This window comes from Macrosteles quadrilineatus, unplaced genomic scaffold (genome assembly GCF_028750875.1).
Source record: "Macrosteles quadrilineatus isolate MER2022 unplaced genomic scaffold, UCM_ALF_1.0 Scaffold_3__2_contigs__length_128488019, whole genome shotgun sequence".
Lineage (NCBI taxonomy): Eukaryota > Metazoa > Arthropoda > Insecta > Hemiptera > Cicadellidae > Macrosteles > Macrosteles quadrilineatus.
Genome location: NW_026542596.1, coordinates 76,374,990 through 76,402,903, shown reverse-complemented (window position 1 = coordinate 76,402,903; position 27,914 = coordinate 76,374,990). Strand labels below are relative to the sequence as shown.

The 27,914-nt window shown below is 36.8% G+C and overlaps 1 protein-coding gene across 1 annotated transcript in view; it reads right to left on the bottom strand.

The window, feature by feature from the left end:
- Positions 1-76: 76 nt before the first annotated feature.
- The window catches only part of LOC128988835 (spatacsin), a 72,785-nt gene continuing 44,947 nt past the window's right edge, over positions 77-27,914 (bottom strand). The window contains exons 31-40 of the mRNA XM_054410521.1: positions 26,902-27,056; positions 26,125-26,278; positions 25,397-25,543; positions 6,796-6,926; positions 5,417-5,524; positions 4,672-4,815; positions 4,339-4,434; positions 3,508-3,662; positions 1,967-2,128; positions 77-1,446 (exon numbers count right to left, since the gene is read on the bottom strand). Of these exons, the coding sequence (XP_054266496.1) occupies positions 1,254-1,446; positions 1,967-2,128; positions 3,508-3,662; positions 4,339-4,434; positions 4,672-4,815; positions 5,417-5,524; positions 6,796-6,926; positions 25,397-25,543; positions 26,125-26,278; positions 26,902-27,056 (1,445 nt within the window). The 3' untranslated portion in view covers positions 77-1,253. The remainder of the gene's footprint in view (positions 1,447-1,966; positions 2,129-3,507; positions 3,663-4,338; positions 4,435-4,671; positions 4,816-5,416; positions 5,525-6,795; positions 6,927-25,396; positions 25,544-26,124; positions 26,279-26,901; positions 27,057-27,914) is intronic.

Here is a 27,914-nt window from a genome sequence, read left to right as displayed (position 1 = left end):
TTCTATTACCCTCGTGGGAAATTCACTAAAGTCAATTCAACACAAGCGTATAATGGCAATTATTTATTTTCATCTCTTATAAATATACAGATACTATAGCTATACAATTGAGTTTTACAAGTAAAATATAGGTAACAATTTCATATAGGTATGCTAAATACTTTAATATAGTTTTTTGGTAGGCAAAACAGTAATAAGTGATTTCACCTCTAATATAGTACTTTAAAACTTATACTTACAAAGTTATATAAAAGCTAAGATTGTTTTACTACATTTCATGCACAGCCCATATCACAGTTTGTATAATTAAAATAAAATAACTATATTTGCTGAATTATGATTTAATTTTGCAATTTTAAACTCCATGAAAGTTTTCAAAGGAGGAAGTATTAACAACTTCAATACCATGTGACATGAGACCTTTCTTATCTGAGTGTGAAAGCTGGTAGGCGACTTGTTGAACAATTTTTTTTCAAATCATGCTAAGAGCTTGTGAACTTTCCAGATATTTTATGAAATAAATCTTAGTTATTGCTTTCCAAAAATAAATGCAGTATTTTATTATCAAGTGAAAAATAAGTTTAGATTAATCCTTGGCGGATAAGACAAAATATAACAGCAAAACAATAGAAAGTCTTGTTTTACTAAAACTAGAAATAATAATTTTTTAATGTGGTGTAAAAGTAATTGTGATAATTTTTGATGTATATCAGCATGATGCAGATACTACATTTGAAACCCCTTTTGAATTTAAATTATAAACAATTCAGATACAAATTACAGGTACTTTAAGATTACTCAAAGAAAATTCCAAGGTCACGATCGATTACTATCGTGGTCTTCAGGGTAGAGTACAGTGAATGTCACAACAGTATCATGGACATTTTGGTCTTATTTCTTTTTTTGTCCTACGACGCTAGGCATGAGCTCGGAATTGTTTTTTGCATTAGGCTAGACCTAGGGGTTGCGGCATTATCATTTAGATAAAATCTAATGGTGATTTGGCGGGATTTGTACTCAGGACCTCAGGAACCGAAGTCCCGCGCTCTAACCACTAGACCAGCTCCTCAATTAATGATAGTCATCATAAAGGTAGTAACAGAGCACTGCTACTATAGTAGTGGAGATAAAAACTCTATTTTTTTCTAGAGATGAAAATTTAAAACTGGCTAAAAACGTCAGTGCACCATGTTAGTGATGTGACAAAATTTAACCTCAAAGACCACAACGTCATTTCTCAAAGGAGAGTTAGTCTACAACAACTGACTCTTGAAGCCGCTCTGCCACACAGTGTCCTTGAGGTAGGCCATGTCTGGACTGCTGAGCAGATTTTGCAGAATGTCCTTGAAGCCCAGCTGACTGGCCACTCTGTACTTGACGTCCAGGAGACTCACAGACGACACAAACCATCTCATGTTTGTCTCCAAATCTTTCTCACCGTGATATCTGCGAGAAAATTACACAAAGCTTAGTCTTGTTATAAATAGTGTTATTAAGATTTTTGTTAGGATGGAAGGCTTGCCTGAATAGGAAAGCGTTCACTCCAGCTTAAGAAACATAAAAACTGCAAACTTAAACTCTAAAAGATCTCTTACCACTCATGTCATCATCCTTACCCCAAATCGCGGCAAATTATTAATTTTTGAAAATAAAAAGTTAGTTTTTAGTTCTAAAAATATAGTTTTTTTACAAAAAATTGCGGTCCACTTAAGCTTGCGGTCTTAGGCTTAGTTGTAAAATAAGCTATAATATAACTTTGTTGTAGTTACGACTCAGTTGTAAATCCGGCATTCCCTATGAGTTGGACTGGTTTAAAGTCTTTGAATTCAGAAAACATTAGTTTATATCAGCGCTATCAGGCTCATTTCGACTACATCAATTTTGATTTTAAAACTGGGGACAATATTAATCTGGGGGTGGAATGTCAAGTTTTATCATTAGTCAAATCTATAACTTTAACACTGACCTCCTGACCACGTCTTGTACGACAGTCTTGGTGAGCTCGTGGTGTCTGGTCCAGGTGTTAAGGTAGGTAGAATCTCCCTTCACTACACAGTTGTGGTAGAGAGCTGCACTCCAGTCTACAGGGATGTTGTACGCACTGGCCACAATGTGCGCCTGCTCACAACTACGACAGAAGAAACTAATTTATAGATGGACTACAAGATTGGTGTTGGATTATGTTAACTATGGTGTATTCTACACACTACCTACCAGTACATAGCCTCCTCTATCAAGGCCGCGATGAGACAAAGTGGCAATGCCGTAGTCCTGGTCTACCATTACAGCTGTAGCACTAATTCATGTGGAGTGTTTGCGCAATTTTTTATGTTTATTGTTTACACATTTGTTATTAGTTATTACTATGGTGAGTGGGGGCGTTGCTACATTGTTGGTCTTGAGTAAGAGAAGACTATGTACTAAGCTTAGCTAGCTGGGTGCTGAGTGAGTGAATACAGCGCTAGTACTCAGAAGGGTTTAATCTTGAGAAAAGTCAGATGCTTTTGTTGGTTCGAAACTGGACCCAGCTGATCTTTATCAGAAACAAAGCTGTTATATAATTTATTCAACACATGATTAGTTTAGATTTCTATGACAACCACATTAGGGTGCATTTAAGGCAAAAATTAGTGAAGAGAAATTAAATGACAGCTGTGTTCTGACAAAGACCAGCTAGTATTCAGGACCATTCAATGATTCAAAACATCTGAGTGAATTTTCAAACCATTAAAAAGCTCCAGTCTTTTTAGGACTGACGACCATCTGATAACCAAGCGAATGGTATCTTGACTCAGCTACCCTTCTATAATGAATTGTAATCCTTGCCTAGAGTGAGATTTTTAGAAATTGTATCATCTTTAGTATCATCCTATGATCACTGCATATTTAGGATTAACAACCTAATAGTCCTTAGAGCCTAGACGTTCTAACTAAAAAAACAATTAAAAACAGTGCACTAGATATTTCAATTACAATCACTTTGGTATTTGAAAAAATATTTTGGTATGGTAGCTCTTCAGCGGCTGTTTGAAATTAACAAAATTAACATGGCTCTTATAGCAGGCAAATTCAAGATGGCCGTCACCTTCCATGGACTCCCTTGGAAAATAATTGAAAACTACAAAAATAATTTCTAATCTCACAGTGCTTTACATGTTAAAATTATAATCACTTTGGTGTTTTAAAAACATATTTTTGGACTCATTAGCAGCTGTTTGAAATCATCTAAGATGGCCCCTAGCCTCCAAGGACTCTTATCAAATGTTAAATAACTTGACAACAGCCATGACAGCAGCCATTTTGTAATTTGTAAACTCTTTCTCTACACTTGACAAAGTCCCTCAGGCGACGAAATATTGTTTGCACAGTGTATTTTCTACATGTTCAATGGCCTACATACACTTTCAAGGTAAGCTAGCTGCTATCCTACTTTTTTTACAATTTAAAATCCTGGACTAGAGCCTTTCCTTCAACAAAACAAATGTGAAATAACAACTTCATCCGTACCTCAAGACAGTATTGACCAGGTTGACTGCCTGTTCTTGTGTCAGGTTGATTATACGAGGTACGTGAGACTCTGTAGTGTTGTTGAGGAGAGACAACTGGACTGCTATCAGCTCAGCCTGCTGCACACTGACCACCCCACACTTCATCTTCTTGGCCTGAGATAATACAATCGATACAAGTCACATCTTATATTGCGAGGTTGTTTAGAAAATTCTTTGACCGACTTTGAATACTTCTAGTACACTTTTCATCCTATTGAGCGGTAACATTTGAAGCATGTTTAGGTGAGAGAACTGTTTAACAGCAGGTTAAAATTCTTTAAATAGAAATATTATATATAATTGAATTATTAATATTTTTGACAATGATCGACCATCCATTCATTACCGACATTCCATTGATTTTCTTTAGACGTTGTCGTGTCAAGAAAGAAAATTGTAATTGGTTGCAGGAGGAAAGCGATTTTTCTATAATTGTGAGAAAGGATATATGATTGAGTTTATTACAATGCTGCCTTGATTACAAGGTTGCCATGGTTGCTTATCCAATGTTAGGGGGGGGGGGGTTCGATTTTGGTATAGACACATAGAATTTAAGTGAATAAACAACAAAAATAATTTAGCACCCAGGGACGGATTTTCGTTGCAGAGCCCACAGTTTGTCCAATGCTGTGGTGCATAGTCTTCATCGGCAAACATTTTAACATCCGTCTTCAGTACTACTAGTTTTCTCAAGAACCGATGGTACCGAGAAATGCCGCCATGTAGTTTTAAATTCTCTAAACGAAATGATACTTTAAATCCCATGCAACCCTCCAAAATAATTCTGTACCTGCATGTAGTGCTCTGTTGCATCACTGTACTTGGACATGACAGTTTGTAAGCAAGTCTTGTTGTGGCTGTTCACTGCGACTCCTGCCTCACTGATCTGCAAAAAAAGGAGAACAAATATAAGCAAAAACTTTCTCAAACACAAAAGTATTGCTTGCTAGTTGGTTGGGATGAAACTTTGAAAAATCGCTTGCTAGATGATGCCTCGATTGGATGACAAATATATTCATAACTCTTTCTAAATGATCTTTTTTAAGTTAAGGCATATCTTGACTACAACTGTAATATTTTAATATTAACTCTAGCAACTGAAAATATTATTAAGTTGTCTAACCTCAACTTTGGACAGTTCAGCTCTAGCTTCCTCTTCATAGAGAGAAGCTAGGTCACTGTACATGCTGAAATGATGAGCCACCAGCGAGAACAACTCTTTGTCGTGACGTACAAACTCCAATGTGGCAGCCATCAGTTGGGGATGCTGCACAAACAACACTCAATCCTATTATTCACAAACTCATTTAATGAGCAATTGTTTTGTTATAGATGGTGAAGTTTTAAATCTCTAGAAAAAGGGATACAGATGTATTATATACCAAAAGAGCCCGGGTAGGGTTTGTGATGGGTCAGCAGGCTTTACCTTAATGGGAAAAAAGACTATTTCCTTACCTTTCCTATATCTTACCTTAATGACAAGAAAAAAAATTTGCACTATACACAAAAATTAGAATTTTACCATCGCTGACAGTTTTTAAAACCATAGATGTCATAAATTGGGAAGAGAGTCGTGGGGTGTTAGAGAGAGCCCACTGTCCTAAAAAAATAAAATGTGGGATACATAAGACATATTTTTCTGGAAAAAAAATTTGATAGTCCATCATCGACAAACACAACCAACAAATCTTTAACAACTATTTTACTCATAGTGTACTCATTTTTGTAAATAACACTTACTGAATGTAATTTAACATCATTCTTATACATAAGAAAACATGTACATACAAACTATCTTTGGTAAAAATAGCTTATTAAATCATTCCGTAAGTTGATCCAAGCCGCAGAAATATATTTTACACACATACCTTATCCAAACCTTTTCCCAACAAGTACTCAAACTGATCATTGTCTTTCAATATCTGGAATATGTAGCTCATTTCAGTGTATCGGCTGATTCCAGTCAGCAAGCGTACCTGCAACATGAAGAAAACATCAATTAACTCTATTTTGTAAGGATAAACCATTCTAATATACAACAATAATTTTTTGTAGAGTTCCAATTTCTCTACAGATACATTCTTGGTATAAATCCTAGGGTTCTACGAGTGATTACTTTGAGCATTGACTGTTGGATACTATATGGATTTGTTAATTGTCTCCTGCGGTCGTGGAGAATTGTGAGTGCTCCTTGGGGTAGCAGTGGATTTGTTAATTGTCTCCTGCGGTCGTGGAGAATTGTGAGTGCTCCTTGGTGTAGCAGTGGATTTGTTAATTGTCTCCTGCGGTCGTGGGTGAGTGCTCCTTGGGGTAGCAGTGGATTTGTTAATTGTCTCCTGCGGTCGTGGAGAATTGTGAGTGCTCCTTGGGGTAGCAGTGGATTTTTTAATTGTTTCCTGCCGTCGTGGAGAATTGTGAGTGCTCCTTGGGGTAGCAGTGGATTTGTTAATTGTCTCCTGCGGTCGTGGAGAATTGTGAGTGCTCCTTGGGGTAGCAGTGGATTTGTTAATTGTCTCCTGCGGTCGTGGATAATTGTGAGTGCTCCTTGGGGTAGCAGTGGATTTGTTAATTGTCTCCTGCGGTCGTGGAGAATTGTGAGTGCTCCTTGGGGTAGCAGTGGATTTGTTAATAGTCTCCTGCCGTCGTGGAGAATTGTGAGTGCTCCTTGGGGTAGCATTGGATTTGTTAATTGTCTCCTGCGGTCGTGGATAATTGTGAGTGCTCCTTGGGGTAGCAGTGGATTTGTTAATTGTCTCCTGCGGTCGTGGATAATTGTGAGTGCTCCTTGGGGTAGCAGTGGATTTGTTAATTGTCTCCTGCGGTCTTGGAGAATTGTGAGTGCTCCTTGGGGTAGCATTGGATTTGTTAATTGTCTCCTGCCGTCGCAGCAAAGTTATGAACATCTCCTGCGATGATAGTGAATTCATGAACATTTTCTACGGTCATGGAAATATCATCATCGTCTCAGGCAATCCTGAATGCTAAAATCTTAAATTTTAAATTGCCCACATTAAGGATACTTTTTGTGATCAAGATAATTAAAGCTTAGCATCACTGCCCCAACTCCAGATTGGCTTGAAAATGATTTTTTAACTGAAACGAGCTCATTGGGCCAACTGTTGGGGACCTGTAGAACTCTAATAAATTTGGTAAGGCAGATTTGAACTAGCCCTCTATTTCAGAATAAGTGTTTGTAGGAGTACTAGCTTATAGAAAACTCCCATAAAAAAGTTGATAGCACACTTACCATCAGAGGCCACTGGTTACAGTTGAGCAGTCTACTGGTGAGAGAGTGAGACAGGTTGAGTACAGAGGAGATGCCTTCCATATGACACACCTTGGTGAAGCAGTTGTGTGCCAACACCAGCAACTCTACACCTATGGACAACATGATACTTAGCAAGACACATACAACATCAGAGTACAACATGATACTCAGCAAAACATATTGCACATCATTATATCTTCAAAACAAAGATGAATAACTAAACTATAACAACAAGAAACATGGCTTGGATTCAATTTATATTCATGTTACATACCACAAGACGAAGGATAATTTTTTTAGTTATTATGTGTCAAGCATGGTGTATAAATTAAAGTTCTTTGGCTGTTGCTTGAAATAATGTGCTTTGGGACCCCAATGACCCCAATATTCTCCCGCCATTGGAACAAAAACAAATTAATATACTCGTAAGCTGGTAGCACTGGACTTGGAACTTGAGGGGAGAGACCACAGAGAAGCGAAGACAGAGGAGTAGAGAGAGTGTAGCAGCAGAGAAGAGACCATGGGGAATCACGATCAACCTGCATGGAGGGTGAGACGCCAAGGCCGAGATATAGGGGAGGACCAGACGACATCAAGAGGACAGCGAGAGTGTACGCCTAGGGCCTAGTGCGAGTTTATTGTAAACTAGGGAAGTTAGCAGGTTTGCCACCAGACAAGGAGACGAATAAATCAAAGTTCTGCTTTACCAGATGAATTGGTATTTTTCTTTGGTCAACTTGCCCCCCTCACTCAAGGTACCATGACAATATGTTACGGTTATCATACCTTGTACGTCTTCCATCCTATCAAAATTACTGAAAGTATTACAAGTTTCAGGTCATATGATCCATTTTCAAACCAAAATAAAATGGAAGACAGTATACAGGGTGAGTTTTAATTGTCCCCCCCCCCAACTTTTTTCTACATTTTTTCAAATATCAATCCCAGACCACTTTAAAACATTGTTGGGTAGTAAGTACTTTATTTTGAAAAGGTGGTCATTTCCGGCCGCCATCTTGGATCCGCCATATTGGATGCAAAATATTTTTTTCAAATGTAAAGGTGGGGTTGGGGTTGTGACCCATTATTTCAAACTAGATTGTTACCCTGATTACAATTTAATGTTGTTACCGCAAACAGTTTAAAAAAATCTTGATCCATTATAAAGTTATGAGGGCTTTTTAAAACTTTATTTTTAGCCCATTTTAACAATGTGCATTTACAATCTAAGACCATAATCTCAAAATAGTGCTAGATAAAGATAAGTATACACTACCAGTCATTGTCGACCTATTTTCACTTGGTTATGGCAGATGTAATTTTTTCGGCCGCCATCTTGGCTCTGCCATTTTGAAATGTGATAAATTATTTTAAATATGAAGGGGGTGTTGTGACCCATCATTTTGAACTACTTTTTTAAGCTAAACTCAATGCCGCAATCAATTTTTTGTCATCAAGTTTTATTTATGAAATATTGCAATTTTTTTGTACAAAATGTCAATATTTCAAAATCAAAATATGAAAATGAAAAACGGATCATGGAATTGAGTTCAGCTTAAAAAATTAATTCGAAATGATGGGTCACAACACCCCCTTCATATTTAAAATAATTGATCACATGTCAAAATGAAGTACTTACTACCCAACAATGTTTGGAAGTGGTCTGGTAGTCCAGGCGCTGAGGGGGTTTGAGCATGCATAAAAGTGTAACGAAATTTGACTTTTGATTGTTGCTATGGGTACCTAGTAGACGAAGAAAATCGATGTTGTCCCATTTCTAGGTGGTTAATAACATGGGGGGGAGGGGGTGAAGTTGGGGGGCCGCCGCGCACAAAATAGCTTATATCTCGAGAACCAAAAGTCATATGAATACGTTAGACATGTCAAACTGTGCAGAAAAATGCATTCTACAAATAGGCTATGTAGTAGTTTCACGGAAATTGACAAGAAGTTACTAAAAATTATATTTTTTAAATTTACGATAAGTATAATCAGGAGTATAATGGTTTTTGTTGTTGTTTAGAACCACTAATTTTTTAATTGACAACTTTTGAGAGTAGTACACAATAGGTAAATAGTACTTCTGTATAATGAAACTATTGCGGTACAGAACTTAACAGCTATACAATCCTCAGATCCAATAAACATAACACAAACAAAGGCGCAAAACGCGTCGCGGTCATTGTTCCTGCTGCCGTAACTATTAATGGAGAGTACAGTTCAAGCTGAGACTTATATTATACTTTTAGAAAGATGGAGATTCTGAGGATTCATTTTCATATATATAAAATAGTATTGAGTGACTATTATGTAGCGAGAAATATAGTTTGTTAAAGAAGAGAGTTCAAAATATATTTTGGTGGTGGATCGTTTCCATCACCATCTGAAACTGCAATAAACTCCCTACAATTTATATATCTCTGAATCTGAGGTTGGTTATAACAATTTTATGTAGTTTTGAAAAGGTCATAAAAATTATGTTTTCGTAAAAAAATGTTAACATTTCACATTCTGACGTAAATTACTCAGGAAATTTTGATTTCAACTACATTTAACTATACATTTTTAGAAAGAGCTTTTACTCTTAAATTATGCAGTGTAACAAGGCTACAAATACAAGCTAGGAATACAATGGAAACTCCATGTACAGTATCTAAACTTAAATTTATTTCATTACAATACAAAATTGATGGTAAAAGAAAAGAAACTAAGGGTTCACAATAAAAGTTTACAAAGGGTGGCAAATGAATTTACTAATTTAAGCTTTAGGCTAGGCCTATTACAATAGTTCTAATTTAGGTTGAGGGGTTATATTGCATGGATCTTTATCCCAGGTGGGGTGATCGAGCGGCGTTTGAATTTCATCTTGTGATTATATATGTAACGGTGTCTTTTTATTATTATTTATTTATTATGTTATGTAGGCCTAATTCTTATTAATCTATTGAATTCTTATAATTTAACACTTAGCTTAATGCCGCTTCCTGCGTCGAAGCTCCGGTTGGACGACTCCCTTAGTCCCCTGGCGCCACTTCATCGCGTCGCTACGTAGGTTACAGTACTTCGTCTTTACTCGATCTCCGTCGTTGAAGTTGTAGTCCAGTTCAGTCAATCACCTGTCGTTGTAGTTGTGGTCCAATTCAATCGGTCACCTGTATCACCGGTGTCATCATCTTGCTCCTCGATTTCCGTCGTTGTAGTCCAGTACAGTTCAGTCGATCACCTGTAGGCCTATCGCCATCTTGTTCCTCGGCTTCACGACTACCTTTACCACACCCTCGTAGTTGTCAAGACCGGTAGCAGTAATAAGACAAGTTGTGTTGAGTAATGAGTATTTATTGAGAAAATAGTTAGCACAGGGCAACACGTCACTAACTAGCCTGTCCTGATGATCCAAATACTTTAAACTAACATCCAGTGACTAACTCTGTACAACCTCACTCAACACCAAGCTCCTCTCATCTGTCTTCTCTTCTCCTTCCCTTAGGTCTTTAGTCTCTCACCCCATACGCTACTCCCCCGTACCCAGGCTTTGGACTCGTCCACTAGACGTTTTGCCCCGTAGAGTGCTGACCCCTAGTGGCCGAGTTTTGAATTAAGTCGCATAGTAGAGCGCGCTATCAGTCATTCATGTACCGTAGTTAAGAGGTATTTTGATTTTTGATTCTAGTATAAGAAAAATCTGATCATACCCGTTACAATACCCCCCTTATTTTAAACTACAGTTGAACATAGCAAAAACTGTAATTTAAAATAACATTCCATCTAATTTGGATCATCAAAGAACTTACAAATCGTACTAATATTAATTAAGTCTACTTTACAAAATCTTTGAAATATAAATCTTCGTTCTTGATGGATGTGATGACTTCCATTCGTGACATTACATAGATTTCTACCTGAAAACACCACAATACTGGTAGGCTACAGGTTATTTTAACTACCTACCTACCTAACTTAAAAATAAAATGAATCATTCATAAAATTATAATTTTCATCAGGAATGGCAAAAATATTAATTGCAAAAGCATCTAATTCTCACTAATGAGCATATGATCCCGCACTCTCATATCGCTACTACTTTTCCCTTTCAATTCTCCACTTATGAGAACAATGCACAAACAACTATCCTGAACCTCAAACAATAAACAACATTATGCAATAACATTCTAGTTATCAATAATATGACATCTAAACCAAATATTTTATGTACATAGTTTTGCCTTACTTTTATCGATTAATTTCATAGGCTACTTGATAATTAACTGTGTTAACAACACGCAGGCTAGGGTAAGGGTTATGGCTGACCTTTACATACTTATCCCTTCTGCTTTAAAATTGGCTGTTATATCTAAGGACTTTTAATGACATAATGATTAACGGTTGATAGGGATTAGCTATATCAATTTAATCACGGTAACGCTTAAGCTGCGACACGTTATAAGTTCCCTTAATCTCGTCTCTAATCACGTCTTTCAAAACATATGCGTTAGCCATTTTCCTGCCAACTACTTCGAATGGGCCTTCATATAGTAAAAAGAACTTTTTAATCTTTTTATTTATCTTGTCTGAGAGGTGGTGTGTCTTGACCAACACTTTATCTCCGATTCTATATTCGACTGAAGTTATTTGCTTGTTAAATTTTTGACGTCTCTTCTCGGCTTTGGTTTTAAGAGTACTCTTCACTAGCTCCAACCGTCCGTCGTAGTCAAAATTTTGTTCGGGGAATTTTATCAGCTTGCTCAAGAAGTATTTACTCCGTTTCCCGAACATTATTTCATACGGCATCTGTCCTGTACTTTCATGCACCGAGTGGTTTAGGCAGTCTTCTATAAACTTCAAGTATAATGGCCATCCTGAATGACTCTCATTACAATAAATTCGGCACAATTTCCCTACTTCCTTGTTGGTCCGTTCTACTGGATTTGAGGCTGGATTATATCTGCTTGAATGTATGATTTTTATTCCCATCTTAGTCAACGTATTATTCCATAGCTTGGACGTAAACTGCGTCCCATTGTCGCTTAAAAAGCATTCTACTCGTCCGACTTCCGGTAAGTATTCCTCAATAATCTTGTCTAACATTACCTTGCTTGTTGGTTTCTTAACTGCATATAGCTTTACATATTTCGAGAAAATGTCTACTAGAGTAAAAATGTATTTTACCCCACCTCGTCCAGTAGGAAGTTCACCTATTAAGTCAATTGACACAATTTGCTTTAGTTTCGTGACAAATCAAGTTTCGAAAGTTATAAATAACGAAGTTATCAATAACGAAAGTTTCGCAAATCGGTTGTAAATTTCCTACAGGCTTCCTATTGTCATGTTTAGACTTTTGACACATTTCACAACTTATTAGTTGCTTCTTGATGACCTTCTCCATATTCTTGAACACAAAATATTCCTTTAAGATCAAATAGATTTTGTGACCCCCCAGATGTCCATGTTTAAGATGGCTATATATTATTACATCCGTGATTAATTTTTTTGGAATACACAAACACCAATTTCCAATGTTTGAATTTCTTTTGAATAAAATTCCCTCGTGAATTTTGAAAACTTGTCCTAACTTCCTCTTCTTTTCATCATCTTCTTCTCCAATTAATATTCTGATTATTTCCCCATAGTTTTCATCTTCTGCCTGATCTATATCTAGTCGTTCAAAAATTTTCTTCAATTCATTCTGTTTAAATCCCAAACGCAGTTGATTCTTAAAGATTTTTACTGTGTTCATTTTGTCGTACTCTATACCTTCGTCGGTTATTCTTGACAGTACATCTGCCACCTTGTTGTCCTTGCCTTTGATATGCTCCACTTCTAGGTTGAACTCTTGTAACAACAGATTCCACCTCATCAATCGTCCGTGCGTCAGTTTGCAGGTCTTCAAAAACGACAATGCTTTGAGGTCTGATCTCACTATTACTCTGGGATGTCCTATCAGTTATGTCCGAAATTTGTTGCATGCAAAGACAATCGATAAAAGTTCCTTTTCGGTCGTAGTGTAATTTTTTTCTGCTGCAATTAACTTTCTGCTAGCGAACATCACAACTTGTTGGTCATCTTCGTCGTTTATCTGGTATAAAACAGCTGAAATGGCATAATCTGACGCATCTGTCCCTACGTAAAAATCTTTGCTGAAATCTGGATGTTTTAACATCACTTGTTTGAGAAAAGCCTGTTTTAACTTTATATAATTATCTGAGTCTTCTGGTGTCCACTTCCATCTATTTTTTCCATTTAACAGGTGGCTAAATCTTCCTGTTAGTTCTGAATATTTGTAGTGGAATTGTCTGTAATAGTTCATGAGCCATAATACAGCTTGTAAATCTTTAACATTACTTGGTTCTTTTAACTCCAATATTCTTTGCACCTTCTCTTGGTCCATCTCTATCCCATCCGTACTGATAACGTAGCCTAAAAAATTTACTCTTGTTTGCAAAAACTCCGACTTCTTTAGCCGTACTGTAGCTCCATGTTGATGTAACCTTCCTAAAACCTGGTCAATGTGCCAAATATGCTCCTCATATGTTTTAGAGGCAATTAACAGGTCATCTACGTACACATGTAGGAAATCTGAAAAATCTTGTTTGAAAATGCTATTCATTGCTTTGATGAACGTCGACGACGATATCGAAGTCCCAAACGGCAACCTGCAGAATCTGTAGTTACAGCCTTGAAACATAAATGACACATATTGCCGTGACTCCTCTTCTAGGTTCACTTGTAAAAACCCTTGCGTCAGATCTAACGAAGTCAAGTATTTTACGCCCATAAATTTCTGTAAAATATTTTCAACTTTATCCATGCGCTCACAATCGCCCACTAAATGTCTGTTAAGCTGTCTACAGTCCAAACACAGTCTGATACTCTGGTCCTTCTTGATCACACATACCAGCGGTAAATTATATGGACTATGGGAAATTTCAATTATTTTATCTTCTTTCATCCTTTCCAATTGTTCAGCTACTTCTTTCCTCTTACTGAATGGCACTGGATAACTCTTTCCTATAAATGGTTCTTTATCCTTTAACACAAACTTCGCTTCGAAATTTTTTATTAAACCTGGCTTATCTAAAAAAAAACGTTTACATTTTTCATTAATATATCTTCCAACTTTTCAATGTTTATGTTAAGGTCTTTATTCTTGTTTTCTTTGAGCTCTTTCATTTTTGTCTTCAATTGCTCGGCCATATCGTGATTTGATGTAATACGCTTCACATAACTATTACCGGTACCTTCACTTTCTTTAAATTTACAAAATTCAACCGCCGCACATAACATTTCATCTTCATATATTGTTGTCTTGGATAAATTGGACTTAACTGCTTTTAAACTACCAATCCAGTTAGACTGTTTACCGGTTATCAATTGCACTTGCATTCGCCTTCCATTGTGGTATAATGTTATGCACCCACGTTTAAAATCTAGGCTAATATCGTGCTGACGCAAAAAAATCACATCAAAATAATATCTTGACACTAACGTCTTTTACTACTAAACAAGGTACTTCAATTATTTCTTCGACGCAATTTACCGGAAGTAGCACTTGCTTATCTACCCGACGACTACGCACTCCTGTAATTCCTACCACATTAATATTTTGTACGGGTAAAACTGGCAATTTATTGTTGAAATCCTTTTGTAGTTTTTCAAATGTTTCTTGATTAATAATAGTAACCTGGCTTCCCGTGTCTAAAATTCCGTTGAACTTCTGGTTTCCTATCGTGATTTCAATTTCCGGTAAAGGCTGCATGAGCGCTTTATTATCATTTTCATTATACTTTTCTTCATTGAAAAGCTCCTCTCTGATGTCTGGATCCATAAACATATCAGCTTGGTTGCATAGTTGATGTGTTCCAACCGGTGAATTTACATTCATACAATGTTGTGTTTCAAATATTCGAATTTCACTTAAAATGTGGTCATATACCATGTTTGACCCTTTCTTATTTAAATGAACCAGATCCGTCACATACCTACCCCCCAGATATATCTGTTTCTCGTAAATCTCTTATAGATTTGTACCTATCAACAATGAGTATACATCAATCACTTTCACTTTATTACCGTCACCTAGATGTTTTATGAAATCATTCACTTTGTTCAACTTTGAAGCGTGTTCTTTATCTGACAGTGCTAATTGAGGAATAGGTTGCAGAGTTAACATTATTACATCCTTATTCCTTGACAACAACACGTTTATTAGCTTATTACGCTGCGTGCAAATATCATTTACCGACTGTTTTTGTAGCATGTTATTCGTACCTATCCAACATATAATTTTCTTAGCCATATTTTTATTATGTTCTTTAACAGTTGTAATAACTTGTTCAATCCGTTGACCACCGACACAATAACCAATACTATTCTTCTTATTTTCTACCACGACTCTGTACCCTAGTACCGAATTAGCTAGTCTTACAGCTAGGCTATCACCTATTAATTGATAATCCTGTATCATTGGCTTACATCTGTTTACATTATCATTTAAACTCATCATATTCGTTCGGTACATTTCTTTCTGTTCGGTGGTCGATTGCTCATGTCATATATGATCCCTACTGTCATTTCTGTCATTGTACTGCTGCCTGGTCGGTCCGTTGTGGCTTCTTCCCCCGCGTTCTCCGTCTCTAGCGCGTCTATCTGCTCCGTGGTTGACTCTGGAGTCATTTCGGTTATACTGATCGTTGGCTTGTCCCCTGCGTCGGTCACCGTCATCCCTCCTATTGTAGTTACTCTCTCTGGTTCCGGTATCTGTTTCATTGATCCCATAGCCCAAATTTGTCAACAAATTCTCTAAGTCATCTCGGTCATTTATGTTATCAGCAGTTCTTAATATACTTCCCCAGTGAGCAGGAAAATGGTTAGCTATGTCCAACAAAAATTCCTTCATTGCTAACGGACGATCTAAGTCGGCATTCCTATCATAGTACCCCATTACATATGTCACAATATCAGTGCGATCCATTTGAAAATGTCCGCGTGACGCCAAGTCATTGGTAAAGTCTCTTTGTACCTGCCGGTTCCAAAATTTATTTTTAAAACTAGTTTCAAACGCCGCAAAATTGTCCCAAAAATCCAAATTGGCTCGTGCCCATTGTCCCGCGTTATCTGTCATGTTTTTTGTCAACGCTAAAACTTTTAGTGCCCAAGGATCCCCGCTTATTTCATCATACTTTCGTGCTACCCGTAAAAATTGCATCAGATGTACGCTGCCGCACAAACCCGAAAATTTCAATAAATAAGCCTCTGCCGAATTTCCATTCGTACCCGAACTGACTACTTTAATTGCCGCATTATTTCCAGCCACTAATTTAACTTCATTAATCTTTTCATGAACTCGCTCAATCTCACATGATAATTGAGCTTGTATGCTATCTATCTTACCTCTCAAAGCTACATTGCTTTCATCACAACAAACACCAGTATTTTCCACTAACTTCTGAACTCTATCAATGTCTGTTTTTAAGTCTACATTCTTATTTTCAAATTGATCTATCCTACTACTCAGTTTTGTGTTTATTTGATCACAGTTAGTAGTCAGTTTTTTATCAAAATCAACAGCTAGTTTATTAGACTGCTCACTGACTTTAGCAACCTCAACATACAACTCAGATTTCAATTCATTGCGCATAGTTGATGCATTATCAAATTTATTGTTCATGTCAGTTGTAATTTGGTCTAATCTATTAAAAATTTCTGTCCTTAATTCATTCAAACTTGTTTCATGTTTAATGTCTTGTTGTTCAAGCTTACTATTTAAATCTGCTAATTTCTCATTTTGTTGATCAAGTTTGGCATTTAAGTCTAGGCTTAACTTGTTAAAATTTGTATTCTGTATTTCATTCTGTTCAGCAAATTTAGCATTTAGTAATGACTTAAGGTTTTCAAACATACATTTAAACTCACAGTGGGTTCTACTTCTAATTGTTGTTGCAAAGAAACATGGGTTGATTCATTCTCAGAACAGTTACTACTTTTAACTAGTGTTTGGATTGCTGTCAACGGTAGATCAGATTCACTAGCTATAGAGCTAGATCTACTGTTATCAGTATTATTCATCTCACTGTCTGACATTATGTGATGTAACAATTTACTAAATTTAATATATTCAACAATCCAATTTTATTAAATTGAATTTATTTAACAATTGTCAAAATAGGTTAGGCCTACATATAATTCAAAATAAACAGGTTAGGCCTACATAAGTTATAGTCTGAAATAGGTTAGGCCTACATAAGTTATAGTTCAAAATAGATAAGACAAACAACTAACATATAAGTTGCTTCAAAATAGGTTAGGCCTATGTACAACCTAATTTTATGTTCTTTTGGAGGTTTATAGTTTATTAATGTTAGAAATTATAAAGCTCCAAAGCCACACGTTGCTGGCGCCAATCTGTAACGGTGTCTTTTTATTATTATTTATTTATTATGTTATATAGGCCTAATTCTTATTAATCTATTGAATTCTTATAATTTAACACTTAGCTTAATGCCGCTTCCTGCGTCGAAGCTCTGGTTGGACGACTCCCTTAGTCCCCTGGCGCCACTTCGTCGCGTCGCTACGTAGGTTACAGTACTTCGTCTTTACTCGATCTCCGTCGTTGAAGTTGTAGTCCAGTTCAGTCAATCACCTGTCGTTGTAGTTGTGGTCCAATTCAATCGGTCACCTGTATCACCGGTGTCATCATCTTGCTCCTCGATTTCCGTCGTTGTAGTCCAGTACAGTTCAGTCGATCACCTGTAGGCCTATCGCCATCTTGTTCCTCGGCTTCACGACTACCTTTACCACACCCTCGTAGTTGTCAAGACCGGTAGCAGTAATAAGACAAGTTGTGTTGAGTAATGAGTATTTATTGAGAAAATAGTTAGCACAGGGCAACACGTCACTAACTAGCCTGTCCTGATGATCCAAATACTTTAAACTAACATCCAGTGACTAACTCTGTACAACCTCACTCAACACCAAGCTCCTCTCATCTGTCTTCTCTTCTCCTTCCCTTAGGTCTTTAGTCTCTCACCCCATACGCTACTCCCCCGTACCCAGGCTTTGGACTCGTCCACTAGACGTTTTGCCCCGTAGAGTGCTGACCCCTAGTGGCCGAGTTTTGAATTATGTCGCATAGTAGAGCGCGCTATCAGTCATTCATGTACCGTAGTTAAGAGGTATTTTGATTTTTGATTCTAGTATAAGAAAAATCTGATCATACCCGTTACATATATAGCCTAATTAAATTTTGTTTTGAAATTATGTTTGAATTATTTTCTGAAAGGTTGAATTAATTTATGTTCTGAATAAGCTTCTATTAGTTTCTTGACTTTTAAATTATGGTACAAAAGTTCAAAAGTTAGGCTTAAAAACGTTGTAATGGCTTTGATCCAAGGAAAGAAAATGTCTACTGGAGTGATCTCACCAAAATTGATGTCTTCTTCACAGTTAAATTTCTTGATGTTGTGTAGTTATTAATGTTTGTAACAAGGACGGATCTTCTTTAATCAAATTTCACTAATTTATTCCAAATATATGCACTTTTTTATAAATTTTTACAATATGCAATATGCAGTTTACAATTTATATCTTCATACTAGCTCAGCACTCTTAGAAGTGAGGAAGGTTTGATACATTGTTGCATTCACATATGTCAATGCTGACTTTATCACGGAAAATTGTAGGCCACTATTCACACATATATTATAACAATTTTCATTTGCCATAGAGCTAAATTTGAATTTTGACAAGTTATTTAAGTAAAATTATATTGAATTTGAAGCAACTTTGTTACAAAAAGTTATAGGTTATTATATGTAAATCATGAAATAATGTTATTTGAAAATGTTCTATATTATAATGTATTGAATCAATTACCTATTGGTCTGTTTGGCCATATATTATACAAGGTTTGATAAAGAGAGATGGATTGACATATTGATAAAAATAAAAACATATGGTAAAAATTAAATTATTCTATTGAAAATTTTTGTGAAAATACTAAATTGTTACAGCAGTATAATATTTATTTACTGTTGATGCAATAAATTTATTTCTCATACAACAATGAAATACAATTTGGTAATTAAACTAGTTTGGTAGTTTTTTATAATTTTATTTTCATGCGTATTAAAAAAAAAAACATTGATATTTCTACGTAAGGAATCATACTTTACACAACCTTAACATTTGGATAATATGGATAAAAACATTATTTTTATGATTTTTGCGGGTTGATTTAGACCTTTCTAATTTGAATAATCAAAAAATTTTCAAACCTCTTGCTACTACCCCTAAAAGCATTGCTGCATAATATATATTTTTATATTATTATATTCTACATTTATCACTGAAACATAATATATAATAGATATCTACTTATATGGGCATGTAACTGTTCTCTGGTGAATTATATGGTACCACTACAAAAGGGCCAAAATATAACCACCACTGGTACCCAGATAGGGTCAAGGATTGAGAGATAAGAAGTAAAATGATAATGCCTCGAAGTTCAACTATAACTTCAGCTGTTCAGGTCAATTTATTTGTTAACGATTGGTGCGATGATTCGTTGCATTACTGTCAGAGACAATGAGGGGTAAAGAAAAAATAACCTCTCTTTTTAATTTTTGAGTAGTGGTTTTTGGTAATTAAAATACTGTCGCAGGTTAATTAATGCACATAACTCGCGTAAATAGTGTTAACGACACTCTTAGAAGTTTTTAAGGCACTCGCCAAGGCTTGTATTTAACATTTTCTACTCGTATCGTTTACACTACCTTTACGCGATCGCCGAAACAGCTGTTGCACCAATTGTGCAGCCTGGTTAGGTGATGGAAACGTTCAACTACCAAAATTTTTTTAAACTCTCTTCTTTTACAAACTATATTTCTCGCTACATAATAGTTCCTCAATACTATTTTATATATATGAAAATGAATCCTCAGAATCTCCATCTTTCTAAAAGTATAATATAAGTCTCAGCTTGAACTGTACTCGCCATTAATAGTTACGGCAGCAGGAACAATGACCGCGACGCGTTTTGCGCCTTTGTTTGTGTTATGTTTATTGGATCTGAGGATTGTATAGCTGTTAAGTTATGTACCGCAATAGTTTCATTATACAGAAGTACTATTTACCTATTGTGTACTACTCTCAAAAGTTGTCAATTAAAAAATTAGTGTCAATTAATTAAAAATCTAAACAACAACAAAAACCATTATACTCCTGATTATACTTATCGTAAATTTAAAAAATATAATTTTTAGTAACTTCTTGTCAATTTCCGTGAAACTACTACATAATCTATTTGTAGAATGCATTTTTCTGCACAATTTGACATGTCTAACGTATTCATATGACATTTGGTTCTCGAGATATAAGCTATTTTGTGCGCGGCGGCCCCCCGGGCTGCCCCACAACTTCACCCCCTCCCCCCCCATGTTATTAACCACCTATAAACTGTTATGTCTTCTCTAAGACTGTTTATAATTCATTTATACATATTTTTACTATCATATGTTTTTCTATTGTTTTTGTTTTGTAAACATTCATGAAATAGATTTTGTGTTGAGTTAATATGCGTGCATTTATTAATTATTTTGTAATTAATAAGAGTCATTTTAATTGGCGACGAGTGTGAAAATCAACTAGCCACTGAAAAATTCAACACATTTACTTTTAAAAATTACATTCAATTTCTAGTTTCAAGATACATTAATATTTTATACAGTTCAAACTATAATGGATGCACAACAGTTTACCTTACTTCTAAACACATTCAATGAACAACAAAAAGCACTTGTACGTGAGATGTCAAACATGTTTCAAGCTCAAATTCAAACAATTGTTACATCAATTGTAAAACCCAGAGAAGAAAGCTGTCAATCTACAATGTCAAATGTTGCTACATTCGAAAACTTCAATGCCAAACAAGAAAAGTTTACCAGCTATTTAGAACGTTTCGAAAACTATTATACAATGAAAGGTTTGACTGATAAGAAGAAAATTGCTCAGCTCTTGTGTAATTCTATAGGTAGTGAACATTATAACAACCTATCTGCATTTTTGGGCCCAGACAAGCCACTCAAATCATTAGATTATGAAACTCTGTTGAATGACTTCAAGAAACTATTGACTCCAAAGAAAAGTGTTGTTGTTGCTCAACATTATTTCTTAAATATCTTTCAAAAAGAAAACCAGTCAATTTCAGAGTTTGTGGCCGACCTCAGACGTGATCTTCAAGAATGTGAATTTGCAGTGGAATGCTCCAACGATGAATGTGGAACATCTGTGTCAATTGCTGATGTTTTCTTGCGGGCACAGTTCATACGAGGATTGAAGGACAATTGGCTTAGGGAACACCTTTTACAATCCGTTTACACAAAGTTTGATGACATTCTAGAGAAAGCTATTGCTCTTGAAGCATCAAAGGTTGAAAGCAAAGAATTTCACCAACATGCATGTTCTAACAACTTTAATATGGATTCGGCTGGAGTGCACAAAATTACAAGGTCTTCCAGACGATCCCACCAGTTCTCTAACAATCGCTCATCCAACAAGACATCTCTCAACTGGAAACAACGTTCAAATAACAAAAGACCTGACTTCAATGCCCTCGGAATAGAAGGCCTCTGTCTTAGATGTGGTAGTAACAAACACATTGCTGCAAATTGTAACAGACACAAATATAAACTCCAATGTGGGGAGTGTTTAAAACGAGGACATGTCTCTGCGGTCTGCATAACTACACTGATGTCAAGGACTAAGAAATCAACATCAAAGTTAAATTCAACCAACAACCTACATTCAGGATCAAATGATGACGATTATTCTAGTGACGACTCTTCTGATTACGGAGTGCACAAAATTGATTCGATCTACCAGAACTTTGATGTCGTAGATTTATTTGAAGTTGGATATGATTCAGACAAGTACATTGTTTCTGTCACTATAAATGGAAAATTGCAATGTTTTGAAGTTGACAGTGGGGCTAAATTTTCTCTCCTTGCGAAGAATGACTTTGAACGTCTACATCTGAACGTACCTGTAGAACCATCAAGGCTAGCTTTCCGTTCTTACTCTGGAGACATAATCAAACCAGAGGGAAAGGTATCAGTTTCTGTATCATACAAGGGTAAACAGTTCAAAGGTGACCTTCACATCGTCCCTTCAGGTCATGATGCACTTCTAGGGCGCCAATGGATCCGAGGACTGGGTATTGAACTGTGTGAAATTGACGCTGAAATGAACCGACCAGCTACTACCCTTCAATTACAACCAGTAAATTCAGTTGAGGAACTGTTTGAAAAATTTGCGCCAATTTTCGAGCCAAAAATTGGATGCGTTCCAAACTTTACAGTATCATTACATCTTCGATCAGGAGCAAAGCCTATTTTCAATCGTGAACGGAACGTACCTCATGCTCTTATTGATCAGGTCAACAAGGAACTAGATTTACTTGAAAATGAAGGAATCATTTCACCTGTTACGTCAAGTGATTGGGGGTCACCACTAGTCGTGATACCTAAGGCAGATGGAAGTGTTCGTCTCTGTGTCGACTACAAGTGTGGTGTGAATGAACAAATAGTCCAGGCAAACCATCCTATTCGAAAAATTGACGATGTACTCGATAGTTTGAGAGGATCTCGTTACTTTTGTAAACTTGATCTGTACAAAGCTTATCTGCACCTCAAGGTCGACGAAGAGTCCAGTATTATCCAGACAATGTCAACACACCGTGGAACATATCGTGTCAATCGTCTAAGTTTCGGAATAAAGACAGCACCTTCTGAATTCAACCGAATTCTTACACAAATTTTGAAGGGGTTGCCTAAAACCGAGGCCTACTTTGATGACATAATTTGCCATGGCTCAACAATGGATGAGTGCAAAAGAAATCTACAGGCCTGTCTTCAACGACTCTCAGATTTTGACTTACACATAAACAAACAGAAGTGTTCATTTTTTCAAGAACAAATAGAATATCTAGGACGAGTGGTGGAGTTAAACAAAATAAAGAAATCTCCTACCAAAGTTCAAGCTGTTAAAGAAATGTCACGTCCATCAAAAGTTGAAGAATTACGACGATTCTTAGGAATGGTTTCTTACTACTCTCGTTTCTTTCCAGATGCTTCAACTGTCACTTTTCCTTTGCGACGTTTGTTACGCAAAAATAAGAAATGGGAATGGACACCAGAATGTGAAAAGGCTTTTCAACGAATCAAAACTGAGCTCTGCAGTAACAGGATACTCGTACCTTTCGATCCAAAACTACCGTTAGTCCTCACCACAGACGCTTCACCTACTGGACTAGCTGCAGTTCTTAGCCACTTAATAGATGGTACTGAGAGGCCAATTGCTTACGCCTCACGTTCACTCACTGATGCCGAATGTAACTATAGTCAACTAGACCGGGAAGCATTAGCCATAGTTTTTGGTGTCTCCCACTTCTATTATTACCTATTCGGGACTCAATTTCAACTTGTAACAGATAATCAGCCAATATCTAGGATCTTCAGACATGACAAGGCTCTACCACAAATGACTTCAGCTCGTTTACTCAGATATGCATCATATCTGTCAGGTTTCAATTACAAGTTGGTGTTCAAAAAGGGCATGGAAAATAAAAACGTGGATTGTCTTTCAAGAGCTCCTCTTACACAGACTCACTCTACTAAAGACAAGAAAATCGGAAAAGAGGTACACCAAATCTGCAGCCAAGTTATTTTTCAAATTTCAAGCCATGAAATCACAGCTGAAATCATTAAGAACGAGACAGCCAAAGATCCAGTGCTCTCTAAGATTTTGAAAGACCTACTCACCAATTCAACTGATTCTGATTTTACGTTGGTCGAAAACATTATTTTCCGGGGAGAAAGAGTTTACATTCCATCACTACTTAGAAACAAGATTCTAAATGAACTTCACGAAAGTCATCTTGGAATCACAAAAATGAAACAGCTAGCACGGCGCTATGTTTACTGGCCAAATATTGACAAGGACATTGAGCATCTTGTGAAAGGATGTGAAAATTGTGCACTAACACGGTCAAATCCGCCCAAAGCTCCCAATCACCCGTGGGAAATCCCAAAAGAGAACTGGGAAAGAATACACATTGACTACACAGGACCGTTTCAAGGCTTCAACTTCCTCGTGTGTATTGATGCTAGATCAAAATGGGCGGAGATAAAAGTAATCAAAGATGCACCATCCAGCTCCAATACCATAAATCTGCTTGAACAGATTTTTGCAACACACGGCTACCCGAATGTTATGGTATCTGACAACGCCTCAATTTTTCAAAGTGATACATTCCAAGCTTATTGCAAATTGCACGGCATTTTCCAGAAATTCATATCTCCAGGACATCCAGCAACAAACGGCTTAGCAGAACGCTCTGTTCAAACATTGAAGAACCGCCTGAAGTCCACAGCTTCGGAAAACATACCAATGGCAATAAAGGTCCAGAAGATCTTAATGCGGTACCGGGCAACTCCTCTAGCATGTGGCAAATCACCGGCTGAACTTTACCTCCACAGGAAGTTAAGAATACGAATGGATGCCATTTTTCCCAACGTACAAAAAGCTTCAACTAGAAATGCTCCATCTGCACGTTCATTCAACGAGGGGGAGAGAGTTCAGGTTCGTCTCTTCATAAACAACAAGAACGTTTGGGAGTTTGGAGAAGTAAACAAAAAGTTGGGAACTCGACACTATCTAGTTTCCCTTGACAAGTCAGGCCGACTTGTTAAACGACACATTGATCAATTGCGGTCTACTTTGATACCAAAACCAAAAATTGTTACCACGGGACCAATCCACATATTTGATGTTCCACGGGCTTCTAAACACAGCACAAAAGAAAATTCTAAGGCTGTTACTTGTTCTAATCCTGAAAGACTGTCAATTCCTGAAAGACCATCAACTCCCTTAAGACCATCAACTCCTGAAAGACCATCAACTTCTGTAAGACCATCAACTTCCGAAGGACCATCAACTTCCGAAGGACCGTCAATTTCCGAAAGACCACCAACTCCCAAAGCAAACAATGCAGAGGTTCCAGTAGTTCAGGGAACAGAAACGAACAATCGCCATATTCCTGAGAATCAAGAAAGATCAAGGCGACAAAGGCAAATGCCGGGCCGATACAAGGACTTTGTGCTTTCATAATAATACACTGCAAGTTCAAAATAGTGGGGGAGACTGTTATGTCTTCTCTAAGACTGTTTATAATTCATTTATACATATTTTTACTATCATATGTTTTTCTATTGTTTTTGTTTTGTAAACATCCATGAAATAGATTTTGTGTTGAGTTAATATGCGTGCATTTATTAATTATTTTGTAATTAATAAGAGTCATTTTAAAATGCGACGACATCGATTTTCTTTATCTACTAGGTACCCATAGCAACAATCAAAAGTCAAATTTCGTTAAAATTTTTTGCATGCTCAAACCCCCTCAGCGCCTCGACTATGGGATTGATATTTGAAAAAATGTAGAAAAAAGTTGGGGGGGGGGGGGGACAGTTAAAACTCACCCTGTATAACATTCAACAAACACTTGTCATCACACAGGGTACCCTACCTTGTCTGTAGGTGGAGGGGTGAGAGAATGCCAGAGGATCAGAGGCCAGCAGCAAGTTGCCCAACAGTAGAGCAGAGCCACTGAGCTCCAGTATACACGAGAACTCTGCGTCCAGGTCACAACCCCACAACATGTACCTGACGTCCTCTGACCACACAAGAAACTCTGTATTAGTTACTACTACCATAGACCATTGATTAGATATCCCATATACTAGATGTAGCCAATTGTATTCATATGGAACTTAAGTGAGCCACTCAAAAGTGTGTGATACTGTCCAAGATTCTATTTCCTCTGCTAGTTTTTGTTACTTTTATGAGGATGTTACTGTTAACATGGGAACAGAATGTCTTGTTCTGTCCATTATCAAAGCTACTTGCTCATTTTCTAGCCTAGCCTACAGTAGATCAAGCTTAGAATGACTTATAACTTCTAATATTACACATATTTATATCGTGTCTGACACTAAAGCTAGAGATATTTTCCTAACTTCCGTTAAAAAACACAATGTATATACAATTAATATGATATAATAGGATTACAAATTCCTGTACTGTTTAGGGACCTAACCAATGATCAAAATTAAGGAAGAAAAAATTAAACGATGATTCGAAGATCTATTCCATCTGGGAGGACATCAGACACTTAAATAGAGACATAGGCTACATAACGCCAAACAACTTTTCTACAATACACTTTTTGGCCTAAAGCTAAGACAGTTTCCTCACCTGGATCTGTGGTTAACACGTTCACTATCTGAGAACAAACGTACTGAGTTCCCTCATACCGTGTCAGGCCGGCCAGGTTCAGCAGACCAGAAGCTACCTCAAAGTCATGTTCCACCTTCAACCTGCCGAGGGGCTCACTGTCTAGAATAATCTCCTATAAAACATAATCATACTTGTTGAGTTAACTAATTTTACAAGTTACTCTTACTTACTTTCTAACCAATTGTGATGGAAATGGATTGCAATAATCTCTCAAAAACTTACAGAGTGCAGTGTTAGCAATTTTACGAGTAAAATAGTAAGCAAAATGGTAGGGATCTGCAGGTCCCCGGTATTTTTTGGATTAGGTTTGGCCAACAATTGTCCCTAGAGATCGGTTCGGACCAGAAATAATTTTCAGGAAAAACCTTTGAGTTAAGCTGAGTCGAGCTTTTATTTTCACAATTTCAGAAAGCGTCTGCGTATTTGTACAATCAAAAATTAACGCTTTCACTTTGATTGCATGTGATTTTCACGGTCGTGAATGTGGGAGATGATGATTATTTCGCCTTGACCGCAGAGGATGTTTTCAGGTTCGCTATGACCACGGAAGGTATTTACGAATTATCTATGAATGTAGATGTTGACGAGTTTGCCGCGACTGCGGAAGACAAACATGATTTTGCCATGACTATGGAAGATATTGTCCATTTTGCCATAACGTTCAGACGTTCAGGATTTAGGCACAAGATCCGAGGCAGACCCCTATAAATAAGAATAATGAGAATAATTGCTTACCTTATAATCACAGCTCAGAGCCAAGGAGACTTTGAATGCATTGATGATGTTGGAAAAGAGGGCCGTAGTACAAGTCTGGTTGGCCTGTAGAGCGTACAGTGTGTTCAACACACTCTGGTTGTCACTAAGTAACAGGTTGTTCTTAGAACGCATCTCTGTAATACACCCAGTAATATGAATTTATTATTTTACCAGGGTTGTCTGTAAACTAAGCCTCTCCATCGCAGACTAGTCATATTAGGATAAAGAGAAGGAAAATCAATGTTCTTGCAAAGTATAAATTGTGTTCTGTGATTCAGTTTCTGTAGTAAAGCTTCAACCGCTATTAAAGTCCATCACCAGTGTTGGAGTATAGAAAACGTCAATGTGCGTAAGTGGTCAAGGGAGTTCAATAGTAGTTATACACATTTGCACAATGTTTACGATGTTGTGCATGGTGTAGGCCGACTGTGGTCATTCATCAGTCTCATTTTGAGGCAATGACTAGGTCAGCGTGATTCTGCATGGGAATCGCGGTGTGACTTTGACTTTGGATGATGGTAAACCTTAGTAATCTTAAACCTGCAGATCAGAAATGTGGTTTTCTCAATTTTAATCCCTGTCCCAATATAAGCTTATGGACAACCACTGCCAGCCTGTTTGTGTAAATATGTAGAACTTTCTGTGAACTCCCTGGGCCACTTGAATATTTTGAATGAATTATGAATATTTTCTGCAACCACATTTCATCAACTGGTGATTGATTTCAAAAGGCCCCCCTTCTCACAGAAATTTCCCCAGAAAGTTCCCTCACATCTTCATAGGCTACTATGACGAGGCTTGTCTTCACTTAAGGGATGGAATCAGATAGAATAGTAGAGGATAAAGTAAAGAACATGACCTTGTAGTTTTCCGACGGCTAGAACTCATTGAAGACCTTAAATTAAAAACAACCATCATAATTAAAATAAAAAAGGAATGCAGCAATAACAACACGTAACCAAACAGCACTTGACAAGCAGGTAGTGATTTGT